Source organism: Protomyctophum bolini (assembly GCF_963924005.1).
Source record: "Protomyctophum bolini genome assembly, chromosome: 4".
Taxonomy (NCBI): Eukaryota; Metazoa; Chordata; class Actinopteri; order Myctophiformes; family Myctophidae; genus Protomyctophum; species Protomyctophum bolini.
In genome coordinates this window covers 52,154,057-52,172,334 of record NC_137865.1, presented here as the reverse complement: position 1 = coordinate 52,172,334, position 18,278 = coordinate 52,154,057, and the positions used below count along the sequence as shown (strand labels likewise).

Genomic DNA, 18,278 nt, shown 5'->3' with positions numbered 1-18,278 from the left:
AGACAGACAGACAGACAGACAGACAGACAGACAGACAGAGTGACAGATTTATAATTTACAATTTACAATTTAGGCATTTAGCAGACGCTCTTAATCCAGAGCGACTTATATTAAGCAAGAACAAAAAAGCATGGGAATACATCAAGAAACATGCGTAAGCTAAGAAAGTAACAGTGGAATATCTATATAATGAAACTATACATATAAACTATACATATGTACTACTATGCTATACATATGTACCATGACGTGCTATGACTATATACAATGCAATTATAGTGCTGTCTACATAACATGCTATAAGTCTGTATCAAATGCTATCTAAGTCTACATAAATGCTATCTAAGGGGGTGGGGTAAGTGCTATGGGCCATGATGGAGTCTGAAAAGGTGGGTTTTCAGACTACGGCGGAAGATTGGGAGTGATGCTGCAGTTCTGACTGCAATGGGAAGTGCATTCCACAGTTTTGGAGCCAGAAGGGAGAAGAGTTTGGGACGTGTGGAGCATTATTATTATAATGTTGTCCGTTCTGGAAAAAGACGTAGCCACAACATAAACATATATTCAATTAAACGTACCTTTTGAGAATTAGAAACCGTTATCACAAAAGCCGATACTGGCATGATGAGCGATTAATTACTAGTGTAATTACCATCATGTTCTTTATGCGGTTATACTCATTTAACAAATGTTTTCTCTTTACAGCTTATTTAATATATAACAGTATACTGTGTATATATATATATAATATAATAACACATTGTCTTTACAGCAAGATGTGATACTGATGAAACACAATGTTTTGTCTTTACAGCTTATTTAATATATAACAGTATATATAATATAATATAATAAAATATAATAACACAATGTTTTGTCTTTACAGCAAGATGTTGAGAAGTTTACAGACATCGAAAAACTCTACCTCTACCTTAAGTTGCCTTCTGGTCCATCAGGCAACGACAAGAGGTAATGTTTATAATTTATATTAAACAAGATGTAATGTTTATAATTTATATTAAACAAGAGGTAATGTTTATAATTTATATTAAACTAGAGGTAATGTTTATATTTATATTAGCTTCTGGTTCAACTAGAGGTCTGGACGGACCTTTAAGGCCTGTTCATAGTCCAGTTTTTACTAAAACTACAACATGACGTCACTGAGCCGCGGTGGTAAGAGACTCACCGCTCACCCCAAACACACCTCTCTGTTTTGACTAAAACTACAACATGACGTCACTGAGCCGCGGTGGTAAGAGACTCACCGCTCACCCAAACACACCTCTCTGTTTTTACTAAAACTACAACATGACGTCACTGAGCCGCGGTGGTAAGAGACTCACCACTCACCCAAACACACCTCTCTGTTTTTACTAAAACTACAACATGACGTCACTGAGCCGCGGTGGTAAGAGACTCACCGCTCACCCAAACACACCTCTCTGTTTTTACTAAAACTACAACATGATGTCACTGAGCCGCGGTGGTAAGAGACTCACCGCTCACCCCAAACACATCTCTCTGTTTTTAAAGCTGGACTGTGAATATGGTGTGCATGTGTGTGTGTGTGTGTGTGTGTGTCTGTTTTAAGCATTATGTTTTACTTTAGCTATTGAAAAATAGAAGATCTACAATGAGCTTTTAGCTCTGCTTTTTTAGAAAAAACGTGAAAATGTGGCGAAAATCTTTGAATATATTATAGTATATATGTATATACAGTCTATGTCTGTCAGAGCGAACATTTTTAACTCAAATCTTTACTTCTGTCGGGAGGAAACCCTATAACTCAATTTCTGAGGTTTTAAATCTTTTGGCATAAATCAGTGCTATTGAACACTTTACGTCTGTGTGTTGTTTCATAAATCAGTGCTATTGAACACTTTACGTGTGTTGTTTCATAAATCAGTGCTATTGAACACTTTACGTGTGTTGTTTCATAAATCAGTGCTATTGAACACTTTACGTGTGTTGTTTCATAAATCAGTGCTATTGAACACTTTACGTCTGTGTGTTGTTTCATAAATCAGTGCTATTGAACACTTTACGTGTGTTGTTTCATAAATCAGTGCTATTGAACACTTTACGTGTGTTGTTTCATAAATCAGTGCTATTGAACACTTTACGTCTGTGTGTTGTTTCATAAATCAGTGCTATTGAACACTTTACGTGTGTGTGTTGTTTCATAAATCAGTGCTATTGAACACTTTACGTGTGTGTGTTGTTTCATAAATCAGTGCTATTGAACACATTACGTCTGTGTGTTGTTTCATAAATCAGTGCTATTGAACACTTTACGTCTGTGTGTTGTTTCATAAATCAGTGCTATTGAACACCCTTTACGTCTGTGTGTTGTTTCATAAATCAGTGCTATTGAACACCCTTTACGTCTGTGTGTTGTTTCATAAATCAGTGCTATTGAACACTTTACGTGTGTTGTTTCGAATATATTGAACCGACGTAGTAACCTCTTAACTCCGTTGGACCCTCAAACTGTCTGCTAAAGCAACTAACTCCACCACCTCTCTCCCTCTCATGGAAGTAGTTGACAATAAATTGTCCTTTACATGAAAATGTTTGATAAATACATGTCTACATGGGTTAATTGTCTCTCCCTCCCATCAGGGCTGAGACTCAGAGAGGGTCCACTACACCTGGACTATGGTACCTACACTTCATTATTATTATTATTATTGTCATTGTCATTGTTATTATCATTATCATTGTTGGTACTGACACAGCTGTGTGTGTGTGTGCTGTGTTGCCGTAGCGACCAGACCTCCATGTCGTCCAGTCGGACTCAGCAGATGTACGCTTTCAACTGGATCCGGAACCACCTGGAGGAGCACCCCGAAACCTCTCTGCCCAAGCAGGAGGTTTATGATGAGTACAAGTAGGTTTAAATACACCCCGAGACCTCTCTACCCAAGCAGGAGGTTTATGATGAGTACAAGTAGGTTTAAATACACCCCGAGACCTCTCTACCCAAGCAGGAGGTCTTTAAATACACCCCGAGACCTCTCTACCCAAGCAGGAGGTCTTTAAATACACCCCGAGACCTCTCTACCCAAGCAGGAGGTCTTTAAATACACCCCGAGACCTCTCTACCCAAGCAGGAGGTCTTTAAATACACCCCGAGACCTCTCTACCCAAGCAGGAGGTCTTTAAATACACCCCGAGACCTCTCTACCCAAGCAGGAGGTCTGCGATGCGTTCATGATTTGAGGCTTTTTGTTCAAAACGGTCCAATCCCGCAAACTTTGAAAGCCAATGTTAGCCAATCAGGATGGAATATGAAACATCTGACAGATCCGTCTTGAATACATGACTATAGAGATACTGTGTAACGATTTTTGGACAGAATCTGGAGGAGTAATATAATTTAAAAAAAGTGTTTTTCAAAGGTCGGCCTCCTGGTGGCGCTATAACAGGCCGTTCTGGAAAATTTGGGGCAGAGGTTCATCGTTGGCATCCAGGGAGTGTGTGCAAAGTTTGGCATCGACCGGGTTAACGGTGCCGATGATTAGCTTGTACACAGACGGACGGACGGACGCACACGTGCACACACACAAACAACACACACACACACACACACACACACACACACACACACAGGGACAAACACACACGGACGCGCGCTCGCGCGCACACACACGGACAGACGGACGGACGGACGGACGGACGGCCTTCGGCCTGGTGGAGACAATAATAACAATAATAATAATATTAATAATATTCATATTAATAATGTTGTTTCCACTAACAGGAGCTACTGTGACAATCTGGGCTACAATCCTCTGAGCGCTGCTGACTTTGGGAAGATTATGAAGAACGTTTTCCCCAACATGAAGGCCCGGAGACTGGGCATGAGAGGGAAGTCTAAATATCCTTTATTTATGTTTATTCATATGTTTATAATGACTGGGCATGAGAGGGAAGTCTAAATATACTTTATTTATGTTTATTCATATGTTTATAATGACTGGGCATGAGAGGGAAATCTAAATATCCTTTATTTATGTTTATTTATATGTTTATAATGACATCATGGCATGAGAGGGAAGTCTAATTCAAAATACATACATGGATGCACCTGGGACGTATCCTCAGTGATGTATCCTGAGGTCATCACCTGGGACGTATCCTCAGTGATGTATCCTGAGGTCATCACCTGGGACGTATCCTCAGTGATGTATCCTGAGGTCATCACCTGGGACGTATCCTCAGTGATGTATCTCAAGGTCACCTGGGACGTATCCTCAGTGATGTATCCAGAGGTCATCCGGGTTTCGGGTCTCCCAACATCATACCCCTCACTCAGGTGACACAGCCGGGGTGATCAAGTCCTGACTTATGTCCCAGTATAGCTACCCTCGATAAGTCCCATTAGGGAGAAACCAGGGTCACACAATCCGTTCCTCCTGAATTACTCTGCCGGGACTGGGAGGTACCATTCTGGCGCATTGAAGGACTATAGGCTCTGTGGGTTGACTCCTGTCCGGGCCCCTCCTACGTCTCACCAGGTCCACTCCTGCTCTCACCAGGACCAGGACCTGTGCGTTGCACCAGACTCCCACCAGCACCAGGCACTTTATTCAGGGATGGTGGATTCTCGAGCCGCAACGGTTCCGCAGGCTCCACCTTGCCCTTGGTGGTGCCGCAGGCTCCTCTTGAGGCTTGAATGGTTATGGTACATAATGTTATAGTTATTAAATCTTAACCAATCGGTGACCACGTACTGCTACAGCGGTTTGAGGAAGAAGGCGTTCGTTCACATGCCGTCGCTGCCCAACCTCGACCTGCAGAAATCTGGAGACGGGGTGAGTCCCTGTGTGTGTGTGTGTGTGTGTGTGTGTGTGTGTGTGTGTGTGTGTGTGTGTGTGTGTGTGTGTGTGTGTGTGTGTGTGTGTGTGTGTGTGTGTGTGTGTGTGTGTGTGTGTGTGTGTGTGTGTGTGTGTGTGGCTCAGGAGGTAGAGCAGGTCGTCCAATGATCCATGGGTCGGCGGTTCGAATCCCGGCTCCTCCTCCTGTCTACATGTCGAAGTGTCCTTGGGCAAAGACACTGAACCCCAAATTGCTCCCGATGTGCTGGTTGGTACCTTGCATGGTTTCCGCCGCAATCGCTGTATGAATGGGTGAATGTAATGCACCATCTATGTAAAGGTGTGTGAATGTGTGTGAATGGGTGAATGTAATGCACAATCTATGTAAAGGTGTGTGAATGTGTGTGAATGGGTGAATGTAATGCACAATCTATGTAAAGGTGTGTGAATGTGTGTGAATGGGTGAATGTAATGCACAATCTATGTAAAGGTGTGTGAATGTGAATGGGTGAATGCAATGCACAATCTATGTAAAGGTGTGTGAATGTGTGTGAATGGGTGAATGTAATGCACCAATCTATGTAAAGGTGTATGAATGTGTGTGAATGGGTGAATGTAATGCACCAATCTATGTAAAGGTGTATGAATGTGTGTGAATGGGTGAATGTAATGCACAATCTATGTAAAGGTGTGTGAATGTGAATGGGTGAATGCAATGCACAATCTATGTAAAGGTGTGTGAATGTATGTGTGTGAATGGGTGAATGTAATGCACAGTCTATGTAAAGGTGTGTGAATGTATGTGTGTGAATGGGTGAATGTAATGCACAGTCTATGTAAAGGTGTGTGAATGGGTGAATGTAATGCACAATCTATGTAAGGGGGGATGAATGTGTGTGAATGGGTGAATGTAATGCACAATCTATGTAAAGGTGTGTGAATGGGTGAATGTAATGCACAATATATGTAAGGGGGGATGAATGTGTGTGAATGGGTGAATGTAATGCACAATATATGTACAGGTGTATGAATGTGTGTGTGAATGGATGAATGTAATGCACAATCTATGTAAAGGTGTGTGAATGTATGTGTGTGAATGGGTGAACGTAATGCACAGTCTATGTAAAGGTGTATGAATGTGTGTGTGAATGGTGTTTTACTCATGTGTCTGTGTGTGTGTGTGTGTGTGTGTGTTCCCAGTGTGACCTGATGGAGGCGTCTGGTCAGTCTCCCAGTGCAGAGGACTCCATGCGCTCGGCGGCGTGCGGCCTGGTGTGTGAATGGGCCCAGAAGGTCCTCAGCAGGCAGTTCGACCACGTGGAGGACCTGGCCCGCTTCCTGCTCAACTCGCACTACATCGGAACCAAGAGCATGGCGGCGCTCACTGTGATGACGGGGACGCCCACCGGGGGTCAGTGTTACACCTAGTTATTCTGAAGACCCCCACCCCGGGTGTTATTATGTGTATTAACTAGTTCTTCTAAAACGGGTAGTCGCAACTCGCAATACTTGATTCTGATTGGCTGGTTACCGTCACGTGACCGGTGTACATTCCACCGTCTGATTCCAGCTGTACTGGGGAAGGGGAGCGCTTGATTGCTTTACAAACACATGCCGTGCGGGCGTCTATAAGCACCGCCCGGCTCATACGACTGAGACTGTGTGGCTCCAGGCAGCCCCGTAAAGACATCAAGCGCTATTCTCCCGTCACATAGGCTACTTGCCGAGCACAACAAGGAATTGATGTGGCTCGCTCGCTCTGGTGGCGCAAAGCGTAGCTACTTTTGTGAATTCAATAGTTTTATTAGGTTTATATTGCTATATGTTTGTAACTGTTTTAGAAAAGCAATAAGCCACTCGAGGCCCCCCAGCTTACCGGGTATTTTACACTGGCTGGGGGGGTAGAAGACCCTCCGCTGCGCCTCGGGTCTGCCTACGCCCCCAGCCAGTGTAAAATACCCGGTATTTGCTGCTAAATGCCTAAATTGGTAACCTGAGACCTCTGGTGGCTTAATTCTAAACCACTAGGTCTGAAGACCCCCACCCCGGCCTCCGCCTTCGTTCCCACCACGTCGGACTCCAGCTCCTTCCAGCCTCAGATGAAGACCCTCCCCTCCCCCTCCCCCTCCTCCTCCTCGTCGGACGCCAAACAGCAGCTCCAGAGGAAGATCCAGAAGAAGCAGCAGGAGCAGAAGGTCCTGGTGGGCTCGCCCCCCCCGCCGCCGACCTGCGACCCCCACGCCAAGCCACACCCCCAGCCACGCCCCCCCGAGGTGGGCACGCCCCACGCTCCCAGCCCCGCCCCCACCGCCCAGCTGCTGTCGCCGCAGCCCACCACCATCGGCATCGTGGTGGCGGCCGTCCCCAGCCCCATAACGGTACGTCTGACCTCTGACCCCCAGACCCATAACGGTACACATGACCTCTGACCCCAGACCCATAAAGGTACACATGACCTCTGACCCCAGCCCCATAATGGTACGTCTGACCCATAACGGTACGCATGACGTCTGACCGTAAAGGGTGTTTCCATTGGTTCAATATGTCCATAACAACACACAGACTTAAGGGTGTTTCCATTGGTTCAATATGTCCATAACAACACACAGACGTAAAGGGTGTTTCCATTGGTTCAATATGTCCATAACAACACACAGACGTAAAGGGTGTTTCCATTGGTTCAATATGTCCATAACAACACACAGACGTAAAGGGTGTTTCCATTGGTTCAATATGTCCCTAACACACACAGACGTAAAGGGTGTTTCCATTGGTTCAATATGTCCATAACAACACACAGACGTAAAGGGTGTTTCCATTGGTTCAATATGTCCCTAACACACACAGACGTAAAGGGTGTTTCCATTGGTTCAATATGTCCATAACACACACAGACGTAAAGGGTGTTTCCATTGGTTCAATATGTCCCTAACACACACAGACGTAAAGGGTGTTTCCATTGGTTCAATATGTCCATAACAACACACAGACGTAAAGGGTGTTTCCATTGGTTCAATATGTCCCTAACACACACAGACGTAAAGGGTGTTTCCATTGGTTCAATATGTCCATAACAACACACAGACGTAAAGGGTGTTTCCATTGGTTCAATATGTCCATAACAACACACAGACGTAATGGGTGTTCAGTAGCATCGATTTATGAAAACAAAATCAAAGACCTCACAAATGGAGTTATGAGGTTTCCTCTCATATATATAATATCTAAATCCTGTCCTCTGATAGGTGCAGAGGAGCAGGCAGCTGATGACCTCCCCCGGCCCGGTGGGCGGGGCCGAGGGCAAGGTGGTCCCGGTGAACTTCCAGGTGGTGACGACGACCCAGACGGCCCTGAAGCCGTCCGGGTCCAAAGCGCCCCAGAACATCAGCGCCAGCCCGGTGGGCGACCGGCTGGCCCGACACCGCTACGCCCAGATCCTGCCCAAGCCCTCGGCCACCGGCGCCATCACTCTGCGCTCCCCCCCCACCCTGCTGATCACCAACAGGTACAGCCCAATTAACTGTTGATTTGATTTGATTGACAGCCCCATCAACTGTTGATTTGATTTGATTGACAGCCCCATTAACTGTGATTTGATTTGATTGACAGCCCCATTAACTGGTGATTTGATTTGATTGACAGCCCCATCAACTGTTGATTTGATTTGATTTGATTGACAGCCCCATTAACTTTTGATTTGATTGACAGCCCCATTAACTGTGATTTGATTTGATTGACAGCCCCATTAACTTTTGATTTGATTGACAGCCCCATTAACTGTGATTTGATTTGATTGACAGCCCCATTAACTGTGATTTGATTTGATTGACAGCCCCATTAACTGTGATTTGATTTGATTGACAGCCCCATTAACTGTGATTTGATTTGATTGACAGCCCCATTAACTGTGATTTGATTTGATTGACAGCCCCATTAACTGTGATTTGATTTGATTGACAGCCCCATTAACTGTGATTTGATTTGATTGACAGCCCCATTAACTGTGATTTGATTTGATTGACAGCCCCATCAACTGTGATTTGATTTGATTGACAGCCCCATTAACTGTGATTTGATTTGATTGACAGCCCCATCAACTGTGATTTGATTTGATTGACAGCCCCATCAACTGTGATTTGATTTGATTGACAGCCCCATCAACTGTGATTTGATTTGATTGACAGCCCCATTAACTGTGATTTGATTTGATTGACAGCCCCATTAACTGTGATTTGATTTGATTGACAGCCCCATTAACTTTTGATTTGATTTGATTGACAGCCCCATTAACTGTGATTTGATTTGATTGACAGCCCCATCAACTGTGATTTGATTTGATTGACAGCCCCATCAAGGCGTCGGTCAACGTGGTGAAGATGACCGCCATCTCTTTGGCGCCCTCTGGGGGCGGAGCGTCGCAGCTGAGGCACGCCTCCAGCTCGGACGAGGCCACGCCCCCTAGGAGCCACGCCCACCACCAGCACGACGCCGGCGACGCTAACGAGAGGGCCAAAGAGGACAGGTGAGACTAACGAGAAGGGGGGAGGGGCCAACTAGAAGGGGGAGGGGCCAAAGTGGACAGGTGAGACTAACGAGAAGGGGGGAGGGGCCAACTAGAAGGGGGAGGGGCCAAAGTGGACAGGTGAGACTAACGAGAAGGGGGGAGGGGCCAAAGAGGACAGGTGAGACTAACGATAAGGGGGGAGGGGCCAACTAGAAGGGGGAGGGGCCAAAGTGGACAGGTGAGACTAACGAGAAGGGGGAGGGGCCAAAGCGGACAGGTGATACTAACGAGAAGGAGGAGGGGCCAAAAGGACAGGTGAGACTAAAGAGAAGGGGGGAGGGGCCAAAGAGGACAGGTGAGACTAACGAGAAGGGGGGAGGGGCCAAAGAGGACAGGTGAGACTAACGAGAAGGGGGGAGGGGCCAAAGAGGACAGGTGAGACTAACGAGAAGGGGGGAGGGGCCAAAGAGGACAGGTGAGACTAACGAGAAGGGGGGAGGGGCCAAAGAGGACAGGTGAGACTAACGAGAAGGGGGGAGGGGCCAAAGAGGACAGGTGAGACTAACGAGAAGGGGGGAGGGGCCAAAGAGGACAGGTGAGACTAACGAGAAGGGGGGAGGGGCCAAAGAGGACAGGTGAGACTAACGAGAAGGGGGGAGGGGCCAAAGAGGACAGGTGAGACTAACGAGAAGGGGGGAGGGGCCAAAGAGGACAGGTGAGACTAACGAGAACGGGGGAGGGGCCAAAGAGGACAGGTGAGACTAACGAGAAGGGGGGAGGGGCCAACTAGAAGGGGGAGGGGCCAAAGTGGACAGGTGAGACTAACGAGAAGGGGGGAGGGGCCAATGAGGACAGGTGAGACTAACGAGAAGGGGGGAGGGGCCAACTAGAAGGGGGAGGGGCCAAAGTGGACAGGTGAGACTAACGAGAAGGGGGAGGGGCCAAAGCGGACAGGTGATACTAACGAGAAGGGGGAGGGGCCAAAAGGACAGGTGAGACTAAAGAGAAGGGGGAGGGGCCAAAAGGACAGGTGAGACTAACGAGAAGGGGGAGGGGCCAAATAGGACAGGTGAGACTCGCCTGATTTCAGATCATCTTATTGGTGGATTATATTCTGTACAATCGTCATAATCTTTTCCATTCTGTCTGTATGAATTAAATGTTATGAATCAAATGTTTAAAAATTCAAAACGATTTCAGAAATTGTGAAAAAAGCAGATGAAATGTCCCTTTAATACTAATTATGCTAATGACTTGTATACAGGTGTTTAGAATCAAAACCACAGTTTTCTGACGTGTTTAGTTTAAGGTATTTTTAAATTGATATATTCTTTTTAAATATATTTTTTGGCCTTTCCTTCAGCGATCCTAGACCGTGTTCGAGCGTGCGCGGAAAGGGGCTAAGGAAGAAAAGGCCAAAAACCCTTCCTTGCCGACACAAGTTGCTCATAACTCTAAATCTACGGCTGCTCTCCTGGTTCTGATCGTAATGCTCTCCATGGTTCTGATCGTAATGCCCATGTTTCTGTTGGTCATTTCTCTCCATGGTTCTGATCGTAATGCCCATGTTTCTGTTGGTCATTTCTGACTTCAGCAAACGCTTCGTTTGGGATATGAACGCTTCTACAGAGACACAACAACACCCGAGTGTTATTCACCTTCAAAGCTAGATCCGGACTCTGACATATCTGACCTACTCGTCCCCTACGAGCCAGCCCGCGACCTACGTTCATCCGGCATCTATCAAAAGAATCAGGCTGCAAAAAAAACTGTAGGCGACCGGGCATTCGCTATCCGTGCACCGACTCTCTGGAATGCCCCGCCCCCAGAGATCAGGCTAGCCGAGTCTGTGCTGCGTTTTAAATCACTCCTTATTTTTACAAAGCTGCATTCAACCCCCTACCCATTTGTGATTTGTGATTTTTTTATTGATTTCTTCTGTTATTGTTGTGATTTTGTGTATTATTGACAATGTGTTTTATTCTATTGTGTGCTTCCTTGCTATGTTTTTATATATGTCTCTCTGTTAAAGCACTTTGTGACTCCTTCATAAAAGGTGTCTTAATGATATTTAATCATTATTATGATGATGATGATTGACAGGGTGACAAAGTTCCGAGCGGCCAGCGAGCCCACCTTCCTGGTCAAGTTCCCCGTGGGGGGGAAGGTGAAAGGTGACTCCGCCTCCTCCATGCTGGACGGCGGTCACAGTAACTGTCACGACGGCGGCACGTTGTACCTGACGGTCGACAATCACCACCGGGGGGCCACGCCCTCCTCCTCGGCCACGCCCTCCGTCTGTTCGGACGCGCGGAGCCCCAGGAAGCGCGGCGGCAGCACGGGCTCGGCGGCGGAGCCACACGTCATCCCCGTGAAGCGCGTCTTCATCTCCCAGCAGCCTCTGGGGGGAGGGGGAGGGGCCTCGCTCGTGTCCGCCGCCATGACGACGGCGAAGAGGTCCCCCCGCCCGGGGACTCCGTCCGGGGGCCAGCGTCCGGAGAGCGCTCCCTGCAAGGTAGAGACATTATTATTATTATTATTATTATTAATGCATAAGACAAGGTAGATACATAGCTTTATTATTATTATTATTATTAATGCAAGGTAGATACATAGCTTTATTATTATTATTAATGCAAGGTAGATACATAGCTTTATTATTATTATTAATGCAAGGTAGATACATAGCTTTATTATTATTCATGCATAAGAGAACGAAATGTTGTGTCACTGGCTTTTAGTATGCTAGTTAAAAGAGCTAAAATACTATTAAAATCTAAATCTAAAATCCACTTTTAAAAACAAATACATTAAAAAGCACCATTAGTTCATTGAGAGACAGGAGTCCTTATAGCAGCATACAGGGGGTTAAAGGTTAGGGGATATTTTGGAGGGAAAAAGCTCTTGGAAAACGTTGCTGTTTTCTGGTGCCAGGTGACGGTGAAACACCTGGCCTTCCCCCCCACCACGCACATCCTGGCGCTGTCCGACTCGCCGCTCACCACGCACCACGCCGAGGTCAAAGCCGCCGCCTCCTCCTCCTCCTCCGAGGAGCGGCGGGGAGTCGGACCCCCCGCTGTCGGCGCGGACCCCCCCGGCACTGCAGCGATGAGTGGAGCCCCCCTGAGTGTTCCCTCTCTGAGGGGGGCCCCCCTGAGCGCACCCCCTGTCCTCAGCGGGGGGGCCCCCCTCAGCGGGGCCCCTCGCGCCGCCTTACCACCCAACTCAGGAGCACAGGAGGTCTCCGTCATGGCCGACCTGAAGGTATGCCAGCGGATCAGGGTAATAATAATAATAATAATAATAATCATACAACTTTATTGTGCTTTACAGAGCAATGGAGAAAAAAAAGAAAAGCAAGGCAAAGACATTAAAAAACAATACAATACAGTGAGGACATGAATAACAAAAAATAAAAGATCAATTAAAAGCAATGTTGTAGAAGTGGGTCTTGAGCTGAGCTTTAAAAATGTCTACAGAGGCTGCCTGACGAAGGTACAGTGGGAGTTTGTTCCATGCCGTCGGCCCCTAGAAGCAAAAAGCTGCTTCCCCGTATTTTTTAGTTACCATTTTTTTAGGCAAAGCGAGCAGGCCAGCAGTAGGGAATTTTCATACTAGTCTTTTGATTGATTGATTGAAATATTTATTAACAGTTTTTGCAGAATTACAGTACTACATTTCGTTAACTGTGAGTGGACGACACCATAAAGCATTACACTTGTTTACAAGAGGGTCCACCTTGTTCAATTCATCAAAACATTTAGAGACGTACAAATAGACACTATTTAGCCAAAAGAACAGAACAGGAATTCATCATAAAGGGGAAAAGAAACATATTATACAGTGAGGGGGAAAAAGTGGTGGGGGGGGGGGGGGGATTCAGATTTTACGAGGGCCAGTTTGGAATTGCAGCCGTCCGTAGCGGCCCTTTGAGTCCATAATATTTAAACAATACCTGTCTTAATTAAAGATCTATATATCTGCTGTTTCTGTCATAAAGAGCACAATATGGGAGCAGAGCCAGGCGTTCAGCCAGCAGAGTCCAGCAGAACAGAAGCAGGCTGTGGCCTCAGACTCTGCCTCGGGGTCGGTCCAGCTGGGTCTGGCTCACCAGGACTCGGACTCTGCCTCGGGGTCGGTCCAGCTGGGTCTCAGCCACCAGGACTCTGCCTCGGGGTCGGTCCAGCTGGGTCTCAGCCACCAGGACTCTGCCTCGGGGTCGGTCCAGCTGGGTCTCAGCCACCAGGACATGGTGGACTTCTCGGCCGGCTCTCAGCCCAGCATGGACTACTTTCCCTTCAACGATGACGACATGACGCAGGACAGCATCGTGGAGGAGCTGGTGCAGATGGAGGAGCAGATGAAGCTCAAGGCAAGCGTTTTAACCCATTTAGGCCTGAAATGTCTTCTAAATCCTGACAGTTTTCTGGAATACTTTTGTTTCCTAGGCCTGTATCACTCAATATTTCATGTGAAGGACCCCAAACATTATCTGTAATTGGCCTCCGAGACCCCCCCATCTGAAAATATGTTGTAAAGATTTGAGTTAAAAACATTTGTTCTGAAAGAATATATTCCAAATTTGAGGCACATTTTCCCACGATTTAAAGAAAATAGCATTCAGTTGCACGGGTCTACTCTATAAACATCAGGTGTAATCCCTCTGTTCTCCACCAGGGTCTACAGCCTCTGTTCAGCAGCTGTGTGGACAGCATGTCTCTCGGGGGTGCAGGGGGGGGAACGGTGGGCGTCTCCATGCTGGGCGCCCACCACCACCAGGGGGCCGGGGGGCCGTCGTCCTTCTACCCCTCGGCCCACAGCAGCACCACCCCGGTGCAGACCCCCACCCCCACGCCCACCCCCACCCCCACGCCCACCCCCACCCCCACCTCGGAGATGACGGGGCTGGGGGGCCACGGTGGCTTCGCCCCGCTGACGCCCGTGGACCGCCACACGCCCATGGGCACCCCGCTGTCGAGCTGCGGGGGCAGCGTGCCCCCCAGCCCGGTGGAGTGTCGCAACCCCTTCGCCTTCACGCCCATCAACTCCAGCATGACGGGATACCATGACGCTAGCGTGGTGTCTAGCAGCCCTGTCAAGCCCATGCAGAGACCCATGGCTACGCACCCCGATAAGGTACGTTAGCACGTTAGCACGTGTATAATTGTATATATTGTATCATATAATATAATTGTATCATTGTGTATAAACAGTAACATTGTGTATAAACGCTTCAGGCCAAGATGGAGTGGATAACAAACCGCTACAACAGCAGCGGGGGAGGCGGGGCTCCGCTGGGAGGCGGGGCTCCGGTGCTGTCCAATCACAGCATGGGCATCCTGCCCAGCTACCAGGACCTGGTGGACGACCAGTTCCGCAAGCCGCACGCCTTCGCCATCCCCGGGCAGGTACGACCTTTGAACTTTAACCTTCCCATCCCCGGACAGTCCACGTTCCAGGTATGACCTTTTAACACACCGTGCGCCGTAAACGGAGGTCTCCGTCCTATCAAATGGTTCCGCTCAGCGCCGGACGGAGATTAACCCACTGAGATTTAACGACCTTTAACCTTCCCATCCCACGGACACTTTTACTGCCGAAGCTGCGATATCGCGTCTTTCTAATTAAGACCCGTTGTCTTACTAATGTAACCTGTGATGTGGTTCTCAGGGTTACTACTGTAACCTGTGATGTGGTTCTCAGGGTTACTGATGTAACCTGTGATGTGGTTCTCAGGGTTACTACTGTAACCTGTGATGTGGTTCTCAGGGTTACTGATGTAACCTGTGATGTGGTTCTCAGGGTTACTGATGTAACCTGTGATGTGGTTCTCAGGGTTACTGATGTAACCTGTGATGTGGTTCTCAGGGTTACTGATGTAACCTGTGATGTGGTTCTCAGGGTTACTGATGTAACCTGTGATGTGGTTCTCAGGGTTACTGATGTAACCTGTGATGTGGTTCTCAGGGTTACTGATGTAACCTGTGATGTGGTTCTCAGGGTTACTGATGTAACCTGTGATGTGGTTCTCAGGGTTACTACTGTAACCTGTGATGTGGTTCTCAGGGTTACTGATGTAACCTGTGATGTGGTTCTCAGGGTTACTGATGTAACCTGTGATGTGGTTCTCAGGGTCAGTCCAGACAGGACGGTCACTTCGGCCTCCTGTCGCCCATCTCTCCGGTGAACCAACAACAACAACAGGCCACGCCCACCAAACAGGAGAGCTTCGCCGTGCCAGCGCCGCTGGACAACAAGGCCGGCCCCTCCCCCTCTGGCCCCTCCCCCTCCTCGGTCTCCTTCCGATGTCGCAGCGTGAGCCCTGCCGTGGTGCGCCAGAGGACCTCCAGCCCCCAGACCCACTGCACCGTAATGAGGTAAAGACCCCCCCAGACACCAGACCCACTGTACCGTAATGAGTTAAAGACTCCCCCAGACACCAGACCCACTGCACCGTAATGAGGTAAAGACCCCCCCAGACACCAGACCCACTGTACCGTAATGAGGTAAAGACTCCCCCAGACACCAGACCCACTGCACCGTAATGAGGTAAAGACCCCCCCAGACACCAGACCCACTGCACCGTAATGAGGTAAAGACCCCCCCAGACACCAGACCCACTGTACCGTAATGAGGTAAAGACTCCCCCAGACACCAGACCCACTGCACCGTAATGAGGTAAAGACCCCCCCAGACACCAGACCCACTGCACCGTAATGAGGTAAAGACCCCCCCAGACACCAGACCCACTGTACCGTAATGAGGTAAAGACTCCCCCAGACACCAGACCCACTGCACCGTAATGAGGTAAAGACCCCCCCAGACACCAGACCCACTGCACCGTAATGAGGTAAAGACCCCCCCAGACACCAGACCCACTGCACCGTAATGAGGTAAAGACTCCCCCAGACACCAGACCCACTGCACCGTAATGAGGTAAAGACCCCCCCAGACACCAGACCCACTGCACCGTAATGAGGTAAAGACCCCCCCAGACACCAGACCCACTGTACCGTAATGAGGTAAAGACTCCCCCAGACACCAGACCCACTGCACCGTAATGAGGTAAAGACCCCCCCAGACACCAGACCCACTGCACCGTAATGAGGTAAAGACCCCCCCAGACACCAGACCCACTGCACCGTAATGAGGTAAAGACTCCCCCAGACACCAGACCCACTGCACCGTAATGAGGTAAAGACCCCCCCAGACACCAGACCCACTGCACCGTAACCAGTAAGACGCGGGAAGCGAACGCAGCTCGTACATATTTGGGTTTTGGACGTATAGCTGCTTTGGGGACTCCTTATATGGTTATGGCTGAGTCATGGTGACGTAATCACTCAGCTCCATATATGGGCACAAAAGCGGGACAGACACACACACAGACAGACAGACATGATCTGCTAGGTCTCATAGTAAGTGCTCACTGCGTTCACAATGAGGTAAAGACCCCCCAGACACCAGACCCACTGCACCGTAATGAGGTACAGATTGTTAGTCTGTTGGGTGATAGTGAGGTCAGTTGTGGATGACTTTGTTTCTTGGTGTGAAATACCAGTATTTTGTTGAATACAAAATGTATAAACTCCCTCCACCTCCACAGGGGGGCGTCACCCTTCAACTCGCCCGCCACGCTGTCGTCCGAGGTGCTCAGCATCCTGTCGGGAGGAGGAGGAGGAGGAGGAGGAGGCGGAGCCCTGGGGCAGGGGGCGGGCCCTGCTTTGAGCAGCAGCAGCATGGCCCAGCGCAGCCAATCGGTGCCTCTCAACGTGATGATGCAGAGCGAGATGCCCCTCCTCCTCCCCCCGGGGGGAGGGGGAGGGGCGGCGGGGGGGCAGCAGAGCCTCAACAACGCCGCCAAGATCACCAACGTTCTGCTGAGCAAGATGGAGGCGGAGGGCGACGGGGCGGTGCGCGGCCTGGGCGTCAACAACCTGCCCTCCAACTACACCGCACGCATGAACCTCACGCACATCCTGGAGACCAGCGGACACACCCCGGGTCCGGGGACCCCCCAGCCGGGCCCAGGGACCCCCCAGCAGGGCTCAGGGACCCCCCTCCAGGGCCCGGGGACCCCCCACCAGGGCCAGATGCAGACCTCCAGTCCTGTGAACACCTATGAGCTCCAACAGCACGGATACCTGGGCAGCGACGCCAGCACAGAGCAGGTGAGCTTCTACCTACCTTACCACCGGTGTTTCTACAGGTGTTTCTACAGAACACACCTTTACCTTACCTTACCACCTGTAGCAGGTGTTTCTACAGAACACACCTTTACCTTACCACCTGTAGCAGGTGTTTCTACAGGTGTTTCTACAGAACACACCTTTACCTTACCTTACCACCTGTAGCAGGTGTTTCTACAGGTGTTTCTACAGAACACACCTTTACCTTACCACCTGTAGCAGGTGTTTCTACAGGTGTTTCTACAGAACACACCTTTACCTTACCACCTGTAGCAGGTGTTTCTACAGGTGTTTCTACAGAACACACCTTTACCTTACCACCTGTAGCAGGTGTTTCTACAGAACACACCTGTAGCAGGTGTTTTTACAGGTGTTTTTACAGGCGTTTCTACAGGTGTTTTTACAGGTGTTTCTACAGGTGTTTCTACAGGTGTTTCTACAGAACACTCCTGTAGGAACATGAACTCAAATCAACTATTAACTCAATTTATTGAGCACATGTTTAGGGATTGAGCTCGATAACCGATACCCGAATAAATCCGTTAACAAGCTTATCAAGTACCCGGTATCGATAAGCTTTGGGCTTATCGAGTACCCGCCATCAATACGCTTTGGGGCTATTGAGTACGCGGTATCGATAAGCTTTGGGCTTATCGAGTACCCGGTATCGATAAGCTTTGGGCTCATCCAGTACCCGGTATCAATAAGCTTTGGGCTTATCCAGTACCCGGTATCGATAAGCTTTGGGCTTATCCAGTACCC

The 18,278-nt window shown here is 48.6% G+C and overlaps 2 protein-coding genes across 3 annotated transcripts in view; one reads left to right on the top strand and one right to left on the bottom strand.

Moving 5' to 3' along the window:
* LOC308313636 (nuclear factor 7, ovary-like) overlaps positions 1–18,278 on the bottom strand; it is a 283,858-nt gene that overhangs the window by 125,219 nt on the left and 140,361 nt on the right. The gene's annotated exons all lie outside the window — the stretch shown is intronic.
* Positions 1–18,278, top strand: part of rfx7b (regulatory factor X7b) — a 28,768-nt gene that overhangs the window by 2,588 nt on the left and 7,902 nt on the right. The window contains exons 3-18 of one of the 2 annotated variants that reach the window (XM_080760852.1): positions 887–969; positions 2,626–2,664; positions 2,771–2,893; positions 3,767–3,883; positions 4,736–4,820; positions 6,024–6,234; positions 6,852–7,201; positions 8,069–8,328; positions 9,169–9,345; positions 11,431–11,842; positions 12,262–12,591; positions 13,328–13,699; positions 14,005–14,463; positions 14,565–14,735; positions 15,460–15,704; positions 16,934–17,498. In XM_080760852.1, the coding sequence (XP_080616978.1) occupies positions 887–969; positions 2,626–2,664; positions 2,771–2,893; positions 3,767–3,883; positions 4,736–4,820; positions 6,024–6,234; positions 6,852–7,201; positions 8,069–8,328; positions 9,169–9,345; positions 11,431–11,842; positions 12,262–12,591; positions 13,328–13,699; positions 14,005–14,463; positions 14,565–14,735; positions 15,460–15,704; positions 16,934–17,498 (3,999 nt within the window). Of the gene's footprint in view, positions 1–886; positions 970–2,625; positions 2,665–2,770; positions 2,894–3,766; positions 3,884–4,735; positions 4,821–6,023; positions 6,235–6,851; positions 7,202–8,068; positions 8,329–9,168; positions 9,346–11,430; positions 11,843–12,261; positions 12,592–13,327; positions 13,700–14,004; positions 14,464–14,564; positions 14,736–15,459; positions 15,705–16,933; positions 17,499–18,278 lie in introns of those variants that run through there. The other variant, XM_080760853.1, reaches the window with a different exon arrangement.